The sequence below is a fragment of the Neovison vison genome, chromosome 3 (assembly GCF_020171115.1).
Source record: "Neovison vison isolate M4711 chromosome 3, ASM_NN_V1, whole genome shotgun sequence".
Lineage (NCBI taxonomy): Eukaryota > Metazoa > Chordata > Mammalia > Carnivora > Mustelidae > Neogale > Neogale vison.
Window position 1 is genome coordinate 225312792 of NC_058093.1, and position 16449 is coordinate 225329240.

The window sequence follows — 16449 nt, forward strand, 5'->3', positions numbered from 1 at the left end:
TGAGCTCCAAAACATGGCGACTTTTGATTGTTCAGGCACACGACTTGAAGGATTTACTATTTATGCCACAAATTAGAACAATGTTCCCTTTATTGGAAACTGCATAAATAAGAAAGCCTGTAAGAAACCTATCTCTAATTTGGGGGAAATTGACTCCTAATACAATTTATGTCGAAGATGGAATATGGATCCGTCTCAGCCTATTGTTGGCATAGTGATTTTCATGCCATTGCCGTAGATTTCTTGTTGGCAGGAGGTAGTGGTATTTGTGTTACTGTTTACACCTTTTGGTCCATAAAGTAAGACAGGTAGAACAGTCTCTGAAAGGCCTTAAGGAAGAAGCTGTTTGGCATTAAGGCTGATCCTCATGGCTAAGGGGATTAGTTCTCTTGGACTCGGTTGGGCAATAGGGGTTCCTGTTTGAAAGCACCCTATATAGACTCTTAACATGTTCTTGTTTGTTTTGTTTGTCTTCATAGTGGTCATCGTGCTGGTCCACTGCGTTCTGGCCAGAGTCTTTCAAGCATCTATACAGATGTTCTGTCATCACATGCATGGTCAAGTAGATCTTCCAATACAGTTGCCTATGAAGATGACTAGACCATGTCGAGCAGTGAAGTGTGGGATCTCTGGTCTTCTCTGACTGGGCCAACCTCTCCCAAGGCCCAAAATGCAGACAGACTCGTGGAAGACACGAACGGGCAGTGCCATGACTGTACATAACAATAGGTCTCTGGGGGCGCCTGGGTGGCTCAGTGGGTTAAGCCTCTGCCTTCGGCTCAGGTTATGATCTCAGTGTGCTGGGATTGAGCCCCACATAGGGCTCTCTACTCAGTGGGGAGCCTGCTTCCCTCTCTCTCTGCCTGCCTCTCTGCCTACTTGTGATCTCTCCGTCAGATAAATTAATAAAATCTTTTAAAAAAATACATCTCTGGCCGGAAGTGTGTAGCCCAGGAAATCAACCCATTATCTACAGTTTGCTCCTTGGAAGGCATCAGACCACTGAGTGCAGAGCCTGACAGGGGACTCGACTCCCTTCTGGGCCGTCCGGCCTAGAAAGCAAAACAATAACCTCTGTAGCAATTGGCCCCAAATGACCAGGACATGGTTTGTAATGGAGTCTGTGCCTGATTTCTTTCCCTATAGGCACCTGAGGCCCAGCAGATACAATAGCCCTGACAAAGACATGGGATACCATGCTTCTAGACCACCGGCTGCAGCTCTCTTATGCCAAGAAGCTCTAATTGGGGCATCCCTGAAGCCTAGCCTTCTGGCTGTACCATGTTTCCCTACTCATATGCTGCCTTTGAATCTCTGCCCAAATGCAAGTGATAGTGACTGACTCCCCAGGCATGGAGCTGGGCTAAGCCAGGCCCACCCTGCTCTAAGGGAACCCTGCGAAGTCTAGTTCTGGCTCAGGTACTACCCACACTTTTGTTTTCCTGACTTGGGTGGCTCTAGACATGTACAATTCCCCCTCCATTTCAACTTTCAAGATTGCTCCAGCAAGGGTCTGCTTCCAGAAGCTCCCTTGCCTTTTTCTTCAGCTTTAGAAATATGAAGACTGAGGCATGACACAACCATGTGGAGTTGCTGAATAAGATTCTGGACGTCTGGGGCATAGTGTAGGCAAAAATTTTAGATTTGAAGTGGGGCCATGGTAATTCCGAAAGTTTGGAACTGATGAGCATAGAGTTTCCCTGAATGCAAGAGAAAATAGGAAAATAGGTCTGGTGACCCTTGCTGAGTATTCTGGGGAGGGAGTCGGCAGGTTGTGGGTATGGAAGGGCCCCTCTAAGAGGAGATAGAACAAGTCCCCTGCCCTTTAAGGAAATAATGAAGGAGAAAGTCCAAAGAGACATAATCTGGGGACGCTTTGCAATGAAAGAGTGGGAAATTTGCCCACTCAGAGCCAGTGCAGCCCCTGTTCACTCTCAGCCAGGCCTTAGTTCTGGCTATTTGTACACTTGCTCAGATCAACAAGTGGGAAGACACTGAAAGTCACAGGTTGAATTTATTAAGCCACCAAAGCACCAATGCAGGTGGCCATTTTCCCACTGTGTGCACATAACTGGTCAGCCAGGGTTGGTCAGTAAAAGGAATCTAATTCTTGGCAGAGTCATCCTATAACAGTTGTTTTGGAATGTCCCATGTTCTCAGTAGTTGAGCAGTTGAGCAGACCACTCACTGTCCACTAAGTGTGGTCAGCTGGTCCCTAGGAAGGCTCCATGTGAGACAGCTGGTCATGTGAACACTGAGGGAGGATGGCCACGGTGGGTTTTTTCCACTGGCACTTCAGAGGGGCTTCCCTTGGAGGTAACTGTCTTGGGGTTTGGGTCATGGGTGGAAACCTAGAGGTGGGAGGCTGAGCGAGCATGTGGACTTTTCTGTGGGCTCAGGCACCTTTTCAAGCAGGAGTGTCCAAGAAAGAGACTTGGTTGTGGGTGACAGGGCATGATCTCATGTGCCCCAGAAAGGTGTCTAGTGTTCAGGGATCTCTACCCCCAGGGAACCAACTCTATTCCTGTCCTGGACCCATCCTCATCTGTATGGTAACTCCTGGCATGTCAATTTATCTCTGTACATTTCAGGGCCCTCACTCTAGTATATGGCTTACAGCCCCTTTCTGCACCACCTCCCACACTTCAAAAGGGCCCACCTGGGGATTACAGGAGATGGTCAAAGGTATCGTCCACGAGCTGTGAAACATCATTCCCATGTGAAAGCTAAGAGGGAGCTTCCTTCCTCCCTGCTGTGGAGCTGTCCAAATCCCCTCTCTGGATTCAACCACTACCAAGTGTCTACTTCTTGCAGTCACTCAGGGATTGAACACTAGGACAATTAGGAAACACCAGTCATCTATTTTTTCTTAAGGCTTTCCTTGTGTTTAATTATGTTTAGCCTCATAATATCATACTGATAAGTAGGCCATATTCACATTTCAACATCTCAGGGAAATGAGACACAGAGGGTCTACGTAACATTCTGCATACTGCTGGCTTCTAAATGGAGTTGGACCCCAGGCCATCAGTCATGCATACTGCCCGTTGCTGCATTTCTCCAATGCCTCCGTCAAGTGAAGATATGTCCCACAGGACCTATCTGTCCGGTGTTCTTAGTGCACCCCCAACTGCAAAAGCTCCACAAGTCCAACTTGGATTCAGGAGGCTCTACTGACAGGCAGCAGGTGAATAATGAAATGAAAGGATTGAACTAGGAATAGGTTATCACCCATTTCCCTTGGTTCTTCTGCCAGCAAGATGTCCACAGCTCTCTCTATTATGATGCATTTTTCAGGATCTTGCCTCAAGGATTAAGAAGAAATGTTCACCCGAGGTGAAGAATATCAACTGGCCTGAAGCAGTGACTCGGGAAACATCACATCTGGCCATAAGAACGGGAGGCCCTATGGATGACCCACTTGAAGGTACTGTGGAAATACACTCTTTAGGTTCATTTCAGAATAATGAGTCTGTTTTAATCAATGACCCATATTTAAGACAAAACTATGAGATGTTCAGCCACATTCCTCTCTCCTGTATGCAAGGGTAGATGATCCAGTCAATCAGTAGTGCCTCTAACTCTAGAGATCAAGATACACTCCAACTCCAGAATGGGCTCCTGTTGAACAGTAAACAACATCTCTAGCCAACGTGTGGAACTTTCGTTGTTTTTTTCCTCTTCTGTCTACATTCTTTGTTTTTCTTATGTTCAATTAGACACCATAGAGTTCATCTTTAGTTTTTTATGCAGTGTTCAATGACTCATTGTTTGCATAGAACACACAGTGCTCCTCACCACATGTGTCCCCCTTAATACCCATCACCCCAATACCCCCTCTGCTCCCCTCCCCTCACCCTTCTGTAACCCTCAGTTTTTTGCAGCAATCCAGAGTCTCTCATGGCTTGTCTTCCTCTCTGATTTTTTCCCATTCAGTTTTCCCTCCCTTCCGCTATGGTCCTCTGCACTATTCCTTATTCTTCCACAAGTCAGTGAAGCCATATGATAATTGTCTTTCTCTGCTTGACTGATTTTTGAACTTTGGCTGAAAGACATGTCTCCCTAATAGAGTGTTTCCAGATTTTAAAAAATGAATGGGCATTATTTTAGAACAGGAGGTTTAGATGAATGTAAGAGTTGAACATATAATACAGAAAGTTCCCAGGTCCCACACCCACCCCCAGATTCCTCCATTAATAACATCTTACTTGTTTGTGGTACATTTGTTATAATAAGCAAAACAGAATATTTCCCTCCTGCCCTGCTTTTCATTCCAAACCCTTTTGATTAAAGGAGGCTGAGGTAGAATCTTCTCCCTCATAACTGGAGACCTGGGGCTGGTGGCCCCTGGTGCAACCTCATGTCACACCCAGCTACAGAAGGACCAAGAAGGAGGGACCTCCAGTGGATTCCATGGGATTTCCGTCCAACTTTGATTCAGTAGGGTCTCATATTTTGCTTCAGAAAATGCGGCCAAAATTAGGAAATGGCCTGCTCATGTGGAAAGTTGGTTTCCCGTCACTTGTGTTAGCTGCGGTTTCTGTGTCTTAGGAAAAGAAACACCCTGTCGGATAGACAGTGAGCCCCAAGGTTTTCAGGGGCTGAGCCTTAGAGTGGGCACTTGCCTTCCCACCTAGGTGGATGAAGGGAAGGGGAGGTGCTGTATTGCCAGGCCCAGAGAAACTCAGTATGTGACAGAGGGATCGCCACTCACGTCGCTGGCGGACCTACCAGATGAAAAATTCTCTTGGCTATTCTCTGGCCTTTGAAAGCAAACAAGTTAAGATAATATTTTAGTAATCACAATATAGCAAGTGAGGCAAAGTATGATCTGAGGAGTCGTTTGAATCATGACTCCTCCATGAAGCACAGGCTTTTTTGTGTGTGTGAGAGATGATGTTTCATTGTATTTTTTATTTATAATTCCCAATGATGAGTGATGTGGAGCATCTTTTCATGTATCTGTTCTCCATCTGAAAGTCTTCTTTGAGAAAAATATTTCTTTAGGTCTTTTGCTCATTTTGAAAATAGATTATTTATAGTGCAGTATTGACTTTGATACGTTCTTTATAGATTTTGAACACTAACCCTTTATCAGGTACATCATTGTGAATATCTCCTCCCATTGCATAGGTTGCCTCTTAGGTTTAGTGATTGTTTACCATACAAAAGCTTTTAATCTTGGTGGTGTCCTAATAGTTTATTTTTGTCTTTGATTCCTTTGACATATCTTATAAGAAGTTGCCATGGTCAATGTCAAAGAGATTATTGCTGTGTTCCCTTCTAGGATTTTGATGGTTTCCTGTCTCACACCTAGGTCTTTCATCCATTTAAAATAGACTTTTATGTATGGTGTAAGACAGTGTTCCACGTTCATTCTTTTGTATGTTGCAGTCTAGTTTTCCTAACACCATTTATTGAAGAGACTATTTTTTCCTTTGGATATTCTTTCCAGCTTTGTCAAAGACTAGTTTACCATATTTTTGTGGGGTCATTTCTGAGTTTTGTTCTGTTCCATTGATCTAAGTGTCTATTTTTGTGCCAGTGCCATCCTGTCTTGATGACTATAGCTTAGTAATAAACTTGAAGTCCAGAATTCTGAAGTCTCCAGCTTTGCTTTTGCTTTTGCTTTTGCTTTTGCTTTTTTTTTAACAACTGATGTGTCTTTTATTCACAAATAAAAGCTGTAGCAAGAGGTTATCTACACATTTGTACAAAGGTCTGGGAGCCCCTAGAAAATGCACAAGGGTCAGAAAACAGAGCCCATTGTGACCGGGACACACGAACATCGGCAGGCGCCCTCCCAGTCTGCATTTGGTAAGAAGAGCCCCCCACGGACCCCTGCCCCCACGGGGCACCCCTCAGAAAGAGCCTGGCCTGAGGGATACCTTCCATAGAAAACCATAAAACATAGATCATTTGTCTCCAAATTCCCACTGCAAATACTGCATTTATAGGCAAAATGATATAAAAATATGAACCTAACAGAACCTTTACAAAACCCTTATCCCCCCCCCCATTGTTTGTGTGTGTGTGTGTGTTGGTTTTCTTTTTTGCTTGTGGTTTTGGTAAGAATTCCTGCCATAGAAGAAGGCGCCTTGTGGGCGCTGCCCTCTCTGTATCCTCAGGACAGGGCAGGTCCCGGGGGTGGGGGGGGGAACACGGGCCATCCCCCTCGGAGGACCCCACGCCCCACGCGATCCACAGCAAGGACGCAGACCGTGGTCTGGTGACTCCCGGGGCCAGTTCTGCCGAGAGGAAACCGCTGTAAAGGAAGAGTCCTGCATCCTGACCCTTGGGCCGGCAGGGCCCAGAGCAGTCCTGCTACATGAAACTGCTTGGCTGGGAAGGGGCCAGGCCTGGCCCCGGACGGCCCCCTGCCGCTTCCTAGGCCACAGCCTGAGCACACCGTCTGCTGGTGTCTTGAGTCCTTAGCACCAAACGCAAAAAGAGAGAAGTCGATTCAAGGATAAAGGCACTTGCGTTGCTGTCTGGGTGGTGACCGTCTCGTCTCTGGCACACGCGCTCCCTTCCCCTCCACGGTCCACTCTGCCTGGCCAACCCCTCCCTCCAGCTCATCGCCTCAGAGCCCCACCCCCCCACTGGGCCGGCGCCCGGCCCTCCACACCCTCATCCCTCTGACTCCCGCCACATCCTCACTCCCTCCCACGTGCACTCCCGGCGTCCCGGGGCCCAACCTCAGACGTCCACCTCCTGCAGTGCCGGCCAAGGACTTCCTCAGCGGCCGGTCGTGCAGGCTGCACTCGCCTGGCCCCGAGCCCACCCGGACACGGAGGCCTCTTCGAGGACCCCTGGCTGCTCCGGGCAGACGAATGTGGCCCGTGCCAGGGGCCCTTGGCCGGCAGGGCCCCCAGCCCAGCCCCAGTGCTGGCTTGTGCCCGGAGGGTGGTGGACGGCTGTGAAGTGGCAGCCAGGGCGGCCCAGAGGCCAGAGGCCATAGCCCAGATACCCCCGCTGCGGAGGGGGGCCACCACGCTGGGTGTGACCACACCCACCGCATCCTGCAGGGGCGTCCTGGCGGTTGCGGCCTCCTCTCTGGGCAACCCGAAGGCTGCCCCCAGCAGCAAGCGGAGCGTGGCTCCCAGGGAAGCCTCTTCACAAGGCCTGGTGGGGCGGCCCCCCCCGCCCCTCCTGTGCGCAAGTCCAGCCTGGAACAGAAGAGTAGCCCAGCGCTGGCTGCTCCCCAGGGCGGGGGCCTGACCGGGGCTACGACTGCTGCCCTTCCCCGAGGAGAGGAGGAGGCCAGGGCTGGGAGCCGGGCTGACCACTCCGTCGCCAGGGCCACGTCCAGCCTGAAGGCCCGGGCGGGCAAGGTGGAAGCCGCGAGCCGGCCCAGCGCCCATGGCTCTCTCGAGAGGTGCGAGGGCCCGGCGCACAGCAAGGCCAGGGAGGCTCCCGGCAGGGCCCGGGCTGTGCCCAGGTTGGGTGTTCCGTCCCCCAGCCCCGTGCCTGGGCCTACTCCAGCCTGTAGGGGCAGCCCGGCCAAAGGTGTGGGGGCCCCCAAGCCCCCAGTCGGCGGGAGCAAGGGCCGCAGTCCAGCAGTGGGTGGTTCGAGGGCCTTGCGTGCTCCCATGAAGCCGCTGACCCCAGCAGTGGGCAGGACCCCCGGTGGCCCCGTGATGACTCCCCGGGCGGCCCCGCGGGCTGTGCCTGGTGTCGGGGCCAAGGCCAGCCAGGGCACCATCATGGGCACCAGGCAGGCGCTCCGGGCCGCCCACAGCCGCGTCAACGAGCTGGCGGCCAGCGGTACCCCCGGCAGAGGTGGTCTTTCCTGGGGCTCGGCGGACACGGACAGCGGCAGCGACAGTGGCGTAAATGTGGGGGAGGAGCGGCTACCCGCTGTCCCCGCGCTGCCCTCCCCCTACAGCAAGGTCACGGCCCCATGGCGGCCCCAGCGCTACAGCAGCGGCCACGGCAGCGACAACAGCAGCGTGCTGAGCGGCGAGCTCCCGCCCTCCATGGGCCACACCGCGCTCTTCTACCACAGCGGCGGCAGCAGCGGCTATGAGAGCGTGCTGCGTGACAGCGAGGCCACCAGCAGCGCCTCGTCCGCGCCCGACTCCATGAGTGACAGCGGGACCGCCTCGCCGGGGGCCCGCTCCAGCAGCTTCAGGTCCCACAAGAAGAGGGCCACAGGTCCACAGCGGAGACGGCTGATCCCGGCCCCCATGCCAGACACTGCTGCCCTGGGCCGCAAGCCCGGCCTCCCTGGGCAGTGGGTGGACTTGCCGCCGCCCCGGGCCGGCTCCCTGAAGGAGCCTTTTGAGATCAAGGTGTATGAGATCGACGACGTGGAGCGCCTGCAGCGGCACCGGCCGCCCCCGAGGGAGGACCCGGCTGAGCCCTCCCAGGACGTGGAGAAGTGTCTGGTGTGCGCCAGCGCCCGGCTTCGGCTGGCGAAGCGCAGGCAGCAGCGGCTGCGGGAGGTACAGGCCAAGCACCAGCAGCTGTGCGGGGAGCTGGCGGAGACCCAGGGCCGGCTGATGCTGGAGCCCGGCCGCTAGCTGGAGCAGTTCGAGGCGGACCCGGAGCTGGAGCCCGAGTCGTCAGAGTACTTGGCGGCCCTGGAGCACGCCGCGGCCGCCTTGGAGCAGTGCGTGAATGTGTGCAAGGTCCACGTCATGTTGGTCACCTGCTTCGACATCAGCGTGCTTTTGCTTTTTCAAGATTGCTTTGGTTTTTTGGGACTCTTGTATTTCTTTTCTTTCTTTTTTTTCTTTTTTCTTTTTTTTTTTTTTTAGTTTTCTTTTAGTTTTATATATATATATATATAGAGAGAGAGAGAGGTCTCTCTCTATATATATATATATATCTTTTCAGCATAACAGTATTCATTGTTTTTGCACCACACCCAGTGCTCCACGCAATCCGTGCCCTCTATAATACCCACCACCTGGTTTCCCCAGCCTCCTACCACCCCCCCAGCCCTTCAAAACCCTCAAATTGTTTTTCAGAGTCCATAGTCTCTCATGGTTCCTCTCCACCTCCAATTTCCCCCAACTCCCTTCTCCTCTCCATCTCCCCATGTCCTCCATGTTATTTCTTATGCTCCAAAAATGAGTGAAACCATATGATAATTGACTCTCTCTGCTTGACTTGTTTCACTCAGCATAGTCTCTTCCACTCCCATCCATGCTGATACAAAAGTTGGGCATTCATCCCTTCTGATGGAGGCATAATACTCCATAGTGTATATGGACCACATCTTCCCTATCTATTCATCCGTCGAAGGGCATCTTGTTTCTTTCCACAGTTTGGCGACCATGGCCATTGCTGCTATGAACATTTGGGGTACAGATGGCCCTTCTTTTCACTACATCTGTATCTTTGGGGTAAATACCCAGTAGGGCAATTGCAGGCATAGGGAAGCTCTATTTTTAATTTCTTAAGGAATATCCACACTGTTCTCAAAAGGCTGCACCAACTTGCATTCCCACCAACAGTGTAAGAGAGTTCCCCTTTCTCCACATCCTTTCCAACACATGTTGTTTACTGTCTTGTTAATTTGGCCATTCTAACTGGTGTAAGGTGGTATCTGAATGTGGTTTTAATTTGAATCTCCCTGATGGCCAGTGATAATGAACCTTCTTTCATGTGTCTGATAGCCATTTGTATGTCTTCATTGGGTAAGTGTCTCTTCATGTCTTCTGCCCCTTTTTTTAAAAAGATTTTATTTATTTATTTATTTGACAGAGAAATCACAAGCAGGCAGAGAGGCAGGCAGAGAGAGGGAGGAGGAAGCAGGCTCCCCACCAAGCAGAGAGCCCGATGCCGAACTCTATCTGACTGAGGTACAGCTGCTGGTCAGCATCATGGCTGACCTTCTGAGTACATAGGAATCAAAGGAGACTCACACCCCCACTGTCATCCCTTCTCTTTCCAAACCACATGTGTCAGTGAGTCAGTTCTTCTCAGGAACCTTGCATTTCTGATGCCATATATTCCATGACCCCCCAACTTGGCATACTCCTATATGATTCTGATGCTGACCACTGAGTTAGCACGAGATCCCACAAGAGAAGGGCAAGGTCCCCCACATGCCTGTCCTCATATCAGTCACCAGATGCAATTTGGGGATTCCTTGGGCCACCCAGATTTTTCCTGACAGACTGGCTCTATATTCAGAGGTTCCCACAGCCCCTCAGTTTCACCAATTCCCTGGAACTCATTCTTAGAACTAAGGAAAGTACTATACATCCAATTTCAGAAGATTATAAAGTACACACCTAGATTAAGACCAGAGAGGGTCTCTAGCCCTCTCCTCCCCCTGAAGGTCAGTTTGGTTCAAAGTTACAACCATCTGATCTATACATGTGGTCTTTTATGCCACGGAGCCCACCATGAGCCACCTCACTGGTATAATAAAGGCAACCTTATCACTTAGGGAATGCCACAGACTTCTGAAGTTCTGTGCCAGATGGAGACTGGCGAGAATACCCATCACACTGAGGTCATGTACATCAAGTTTTATTGAATTGCAAGCTTTCATTATGTACAGCATACTGTATGCCAGTATCCCTCAATAAGCCAGGGAAGAAAATACCATCACCACCCAGGAAAATGTTCAAAGTGTTCTAAAAGGACAAAATGGGGTCTCACAACCCCCTGTCAGCCTTGAAATAGAATGGCTGGTTACTTTACAAGCACAATGGGTTTCTTCAGGAATAGCAGAGGAATTGCACCTAGGGACAAGCAAGCAATATGAACCCTGGGAAAGTACAGAGAGAAAAGAAGAGGACTGCTCCCCTATACAGGAAGGAATGGACCAGGTAAGCAGGCTATTGTAGAAAAAATCTCATTGGGGTGACCTGGAATTTCAGGTGTAGTGGCTTTTCATTGGCACAGTTGTGGCAGTCTCATTGGCTGGGCTGTTGCCAGGGGAGGAGAAAATCTTCCTTCATCTCGCTGCTGGGCTGCTTTCTCTTCCTGACGGGCCTGCAAAGGGCTGCAAGGAGACCTCCCTCCTCTGGGCCACCAATTCCATCTCAAGTGTGGTTTCATTTATTCAGATGCTGGTGCTATTCCTGAGTCAATAACCACTTCATTTTGTAATAAATCTCAACCCTGAGGAGGCCTTTATGTTCCCCTTGTGGCATTTTGGTGGATCATATAACAAGTAAAGTCTCTCAGGCTGTAATTATTTGATTTACGAGAAAGACGGGCTTGAGAAGGTGGGCAAATTGTGCAGAGCTGCATGACCAGCAAATGGGGAGATAGGCACTGAGACAAGGTCCTTTAACCCCAACTCCCATGCATCTTCTCCCATGTTTCTACCACCTGGGAGGTGGAGGAGAGTCTAAATTTCTACCTTGGATTTGGCATCAGTAATACTTTTATGCCTTGTTTCCGATCCTCCTCCTGTGGGACACTCACCATTCCCGAGACTACAAAGATCCCAGAGTCCTTGTTCTGTCAGATACCTCAGCATTAAGGGGATATTTCTTCCACTGATACTTCCCTTCTGCCCCTCCTCTGTTCCCACACCCTTTTGATGAAAGGAGCCTCAGAAAGAATCTTCCCCCTCTTAGCTGAAGACCTGGGGTTAGCTTGCCCTAGGGTCAGCCCGAACCAGGCCCAGTTCTGGAGGGAATCTGAGGAAAAGGAACCTCCAGGCCAAGCTGGGCCCCTTTCCATTCACCTTTCGACCAGCAAGGTCTAATATGTTGCCCTAGAAAGTGCTGCCAAAAGTAGGAAATGACCTTCCCATGTGGAAAGTCTGTCTCCAGCCCTGGTTTCTGGGTAGTGGGACAAGAAACACTCTGTCAGATGAAGAGAGAGCCCCAAGGTCTTCTTAAGGGACTGAGCCTCTGGGTGGGCACTTGGCTTCCCACCTGGGAGGATGAAGGGGAGGTCACATGTTGCAAGGCCCAGGGAAATCAGTATGTGATGGGAGGATGGCCACTCATGTCCTTGGAGGTCCTACCAGATGAAACAGGTTCTTGCCTTATCCTGTACACCTTTGCAAGGGAATGAGTCAAGGTAGTTCTTTTACTAATCACAACTAGAAAGTGAGGAAAATTATGCCTTGGCCCTTTGGATCAAGACTCTTATGTGAAACACGTGCTCTTTAAATTGAAATCGATTTTCCCACAGGTGTCAGTATTTCCTGCATGTAACAAAAAGATGAGACAACTTTGTTGAAAACATTTTATTTCCCCCAGATCAAGCTGCTTGTCGCAAGGAATCCTTCATTTCTGCATCAGTTTCCCTGGGTGCTTGAGGGGACCCAGGCTGTGAGTGATTGTTAAAAAATGAGTGATACCAAGAGCAAGAGATCTAGGAATCCAGGAGAGCTGTCCAGTGAATTCCATGGGAGAATGGGGGGGTGGTGTCCATAGCTGTGGACTAGACCTTAAGAGGGAGAAGACACAGAGGGACAGAAGGAAGACATAAAGAGCACACAGGCCACATGAGGGTACAGAGCGGGGACGAATTCCATGGTGTGAAGTTCAGGAGAGCCAGTACAGCATCATCGCTGGAGCCCAGCCATGGCCATCAGCACGAGGATTCGGACACAGCTCTGAGAGAGTACACCTTCTGCTCCAGACCCATGGCATGAAACAAAAATATCAGTAAAGTGGGTCCAGTGAATTTCATTGTTTCCCGTGCATACAAGAGTGACCTTGACACTATCCTGTAGTCTGTTAAGTATGCAATAGCCTTCTGTCTTAGAAGATAGAAGTATGTTATAGCCTTCTATCTATAAAACAAAAAAACATGCATGGAGCACTGGGTGTGGTGCAAAAACAATGAGCACTGTTACGCTGAAAATAAATTTTAAAAATAAAATAAATAAATAGTATGCCTCATAATAAAAAACAAACAAACAAAAAAAGTCCGTACTTTCCATAAAGAACACTCTGTTGCCATAAAATGCTCATCATCATCTGAGTTCCCAGTAAGCTGCAATCCACAATCACAGATCAGTTTAATAAAAACAACAATAGAGAAAACGTTTGCAATATTGTGACAATTACCAAAATACGACACAGAGACACCACAGCAAATGCTGTCAGAAAAACGGTGCCAATATATTTGCTCCACACAGGGTTGCCAAAACCTCCGTCTTTTAATAAATGCCGTATCTGGGGAGCACAATGAAGCTGAGGTTCAGTAAACTGGGGCAGGGCTCCGTTTATGCTTCTTCTAAGTGGGAAGGAGGCACGAGGCAGTTGTGATTGCTAGACTGAGAATGGCAAGGACAACTTCCCAAACGTCTCCAGGGAGAAGCATCCTTCCTGTTCTGTTGTCATTCCATCTACCATGACATCCCAGGCTCTTCCCTTCCTGGAAATTGGCGAGAGGCAGTGCACAGGAGTCAGGTGTGACATAGGCTAGCAGGAACAGAACACAGGGTATGGCTGCAGACAGAAGACCCTGAGTCACGTTCTCCCTTAAGCCAGGAGAGGGATGAGTTCAGATCAGGCTCTTGCCTGGACCGGGGAATGGAAAGGCAGGATCCTTCGGACAGTTAGGAGGCCCCCGTCTGCTCTGCTGCTCTCATTACATCCAGCACAAATATATGGGGTCCTGCTCGTCAGCTCTGCTTACAAGGGGGCCCCTGCTGGAATTCCTTTAGGACCTGGGTATTGACCTTCCTGTGTGAGTGTCCCCAGGGCCTGCCATGCCTGGCATGGGAGCAGAAGCCCAGGGAGAATCTGCAAATGAATGATCAGATCAGGGCAGGAAACACCTCTGCAGGAACCCCCAGACCATGGAGGTCACATCTTCTTTGTGTTTGGATCCTAGAACTGTGCTATCCAGGGGCTACTGCTAGCCAGACGTGCCTGCTCATGTTTAAATTAATTAAATGAAGTTGAATATTCCCATTCCTCATCACACCAGTCACAGTTCGGGTGCCCCTTAGTGCATGCTTACAACACAGAACATTTCCATCCTCACAGACAGCTCCGCTGGGCACCTGTTCTGAGCCTGGCAGAGGGGCTGCTCACGGACCCCATCTAACCCAGACTGTTTCCACCACATTTGGGTTCTCAGGTTGATCCATGCCCAGGTGAGAGCTATTGTGATCCCGTGGAGACAGGGAAGTGTCATATGAAGGGGCATCCTTCCTCTCGCTGAAGGTTAGCAGCTGTGCTCAAGGTCTTGTTGAAGGGCTCTGACTCCAGGGAGCCCAGGGCAGGTCTGAGGGTCTGGAGGAAGAGCAGGTGATGCCAGACGAGCCAGCTTGGCCTCTGCTGGAGTAGCAGGAACGAGGGAGCCCCTCTCTCTAATAACCTGCTGCTCATACTTATTTCTCTAATGACTGGAGTGTGGACAGAAGGTACAATTCGAGCAGCAAAGACTAAGACACCCCAGGTTGGAGCACTCTCAGCCACATCCCATGGGAGAAGGTTCAGGAAGCAGTCAGGTTACACCTGTGGCATGGAGACAGAGAAAGGAGCTAGAAAATCAGAAAAAGGTAATGGCCCAGGGTCCCTGAGTGGCTCAGATGGTTAAGCCTCTGCTTTCAGCTCAGGTCACGATCCCAGTGTCCTGGGAAAGAGTCCTGCATCGGGCTCCCTGCTCGGCAGGGAGCCTGCTTCTCCCTCTCCCTCTGCTGCTCACCCTGCTTGTGCTCTCTGTCAAATAAATAAATAAATTCTTTAAAAGGAAATGGCCCCCTCGATTCCTATTTTAATGACATAAGAGTAAGATCTGTCACCTCTATTGGCTGCATGTTTGTAGTCACCTTTTCTTGCTTTGTTATTTAAGATTATCTTTCCCCAGGGATGCCTGGGTGGCTCAGTCTGTTAAGTGTCTTCTTTCAGCTCAGGCCATGATCCCAGGGTCCTGGGATTGAGCCACATCTGGCACCCTGCCCTGTGGTGAGCATTCTTCTCCCTCTGTCTCTGCCCCTCCGACTGCCTGTGATCTTTCTCTCTCTCAAAGGAATCAATAAAAACTTTTACAAAATTATCTTTCCCCCAGACCTGTTCTTTTCTGCTCTGCCTATGCCAAGCACCAAGGCCTTGCTTATATTTGGTTCCCGTGTGTTGAGAACTGAGCAGGGGTTACTGGGTTGGGCTCAGTGTGACCCCTCACAGAGGCTCTCTGGTGGGACACACTGTAAACCATAGGTAGGGTTTGATGGCGTGTTAGGAAGAAGAAGGTTTACAACCAAAGAAAAGGGGGCAGGTTCAAGTCTTTGTCCATCGTGCTGGGGCAGGTGTATTTGTGTTACTGTTTACACCTTTGTGCTTGGTCCATAAAGTAAAAAAGATAGAACAGTCTCTGAAAGGCCTTAAGGAAGAAGCTGTTTGGCATTAAGGTTGATCCTCATGGCTTATGGGATTAGTTCTCTTGGACTGGGTGGGGCAATAGGGGTTCCTGTTTGGAAGCACCCTATATAGACTCTTAACATGTTTTTGTTTGTCTTCATAGTGGTCATAGTGCTGGTCCACTGTGTTCTGGCCAGAGTCTTACAAGCATCTATACGGATGTTCCGCCATCACATGCATGGTCAAGAAGATCTTCCAATACTGTTGCCTATGAAGATGAGTAGACCATGTCCAGCAGTGAAGTGTGGGATCTCTGGTCTTCTCTGACTGGGCCAACCTCTCCCAAGTGAGATAAGGCCCAAAATGGGGATAGACACTTGGAAGACACGAACGGTCAGTGCCATGACCATACATAACAGTAGGTCTCTGGGGGGCCTGGGTGGTTCTGTGGGTTAAGCCTCTGCCTTTGGCTCAGGTTATGAACTCAGTGTGCTGGGATTGAGTCCCGCATCGGGCTCTCTGCTCAGTGGGGAGCCTGCTTCCCTCTCTCTCTGCCTGGCTACTGCCTACTTGTGATCTCTCTGATAAATTAATAAAATCTTAAAAAAAAATAAGTCTCTGGCCTGAAGTGTGTAGCCCAGGAAATCAACCCATTATCTACAGTTTTCTCCTTGAAAGGCATCAGAGCACAATCTGGGCCATCCGGCCTAGAAAGCGAACCAATAACCTCTGTAGCAATTGTCCCCAAAAGACCAGGACGTGGTTTGTAACTAAGACTGTGCCTGATTTCTTTCCCTATATGCACCTGAGGCCCAGCAGATACAATAGCCCTGACAAAGACATGGAATGCCATGCTTCTAGACCACCGGCTACAGCTTCCTTATGCCAAGAGGCTCTAATTGGGGCATCCCTGAAGCCTTTCCTTCTGGCTCTACAATGTTTCCTTACTCCTATGCTGCCCTTGAATCTCTGCCCAATGCAAGTGATAGTGGCTGACTCCCCCGGCATGGAGCTGGGCTAAGTCAGGTGTACTAGGCCCACCCTGCTCTAAGGGAACCCTGTGAGATCTGGCTCTGGCCCAGGTATTACCCACACTGGTGTTTTCCTGACTTGGGTGGCTCTGAACATGCACAATTCCCCCTCTCTTTCAACTTTCAAGATTGCTCCACAAGGGTCTCTTCCAGAAGCTCCCTTGCCTTTTTCATCA

At 49.9% G+C, this 16449-nt stretch overlaps 1 protein-coding gene across 1 annotated transcript; it reads left to right on the forward strand.

Moving 5' to 3' along the window:
• Positions 1-5738: 5738 nt before the first annotated feature.
• LOC122903635 (kinesin-like protein KIF26A) lies at positions 5739-8729 on the forward strand (the record flags this gene model as incomplete). Its single annotated transcript, XM_044244419.1, is given in 3 exon segments — positions 5739-5817; positions 6704-7102; positions 7105-8729. Coding segments are annotated over 3 exon segments (2103 nt in total), but the record flags the coding sequence as incomplete, so codon positions are not given.
• Between the last annotated feature and the right edge of the window lie 7720 nt (positions 8730-16449).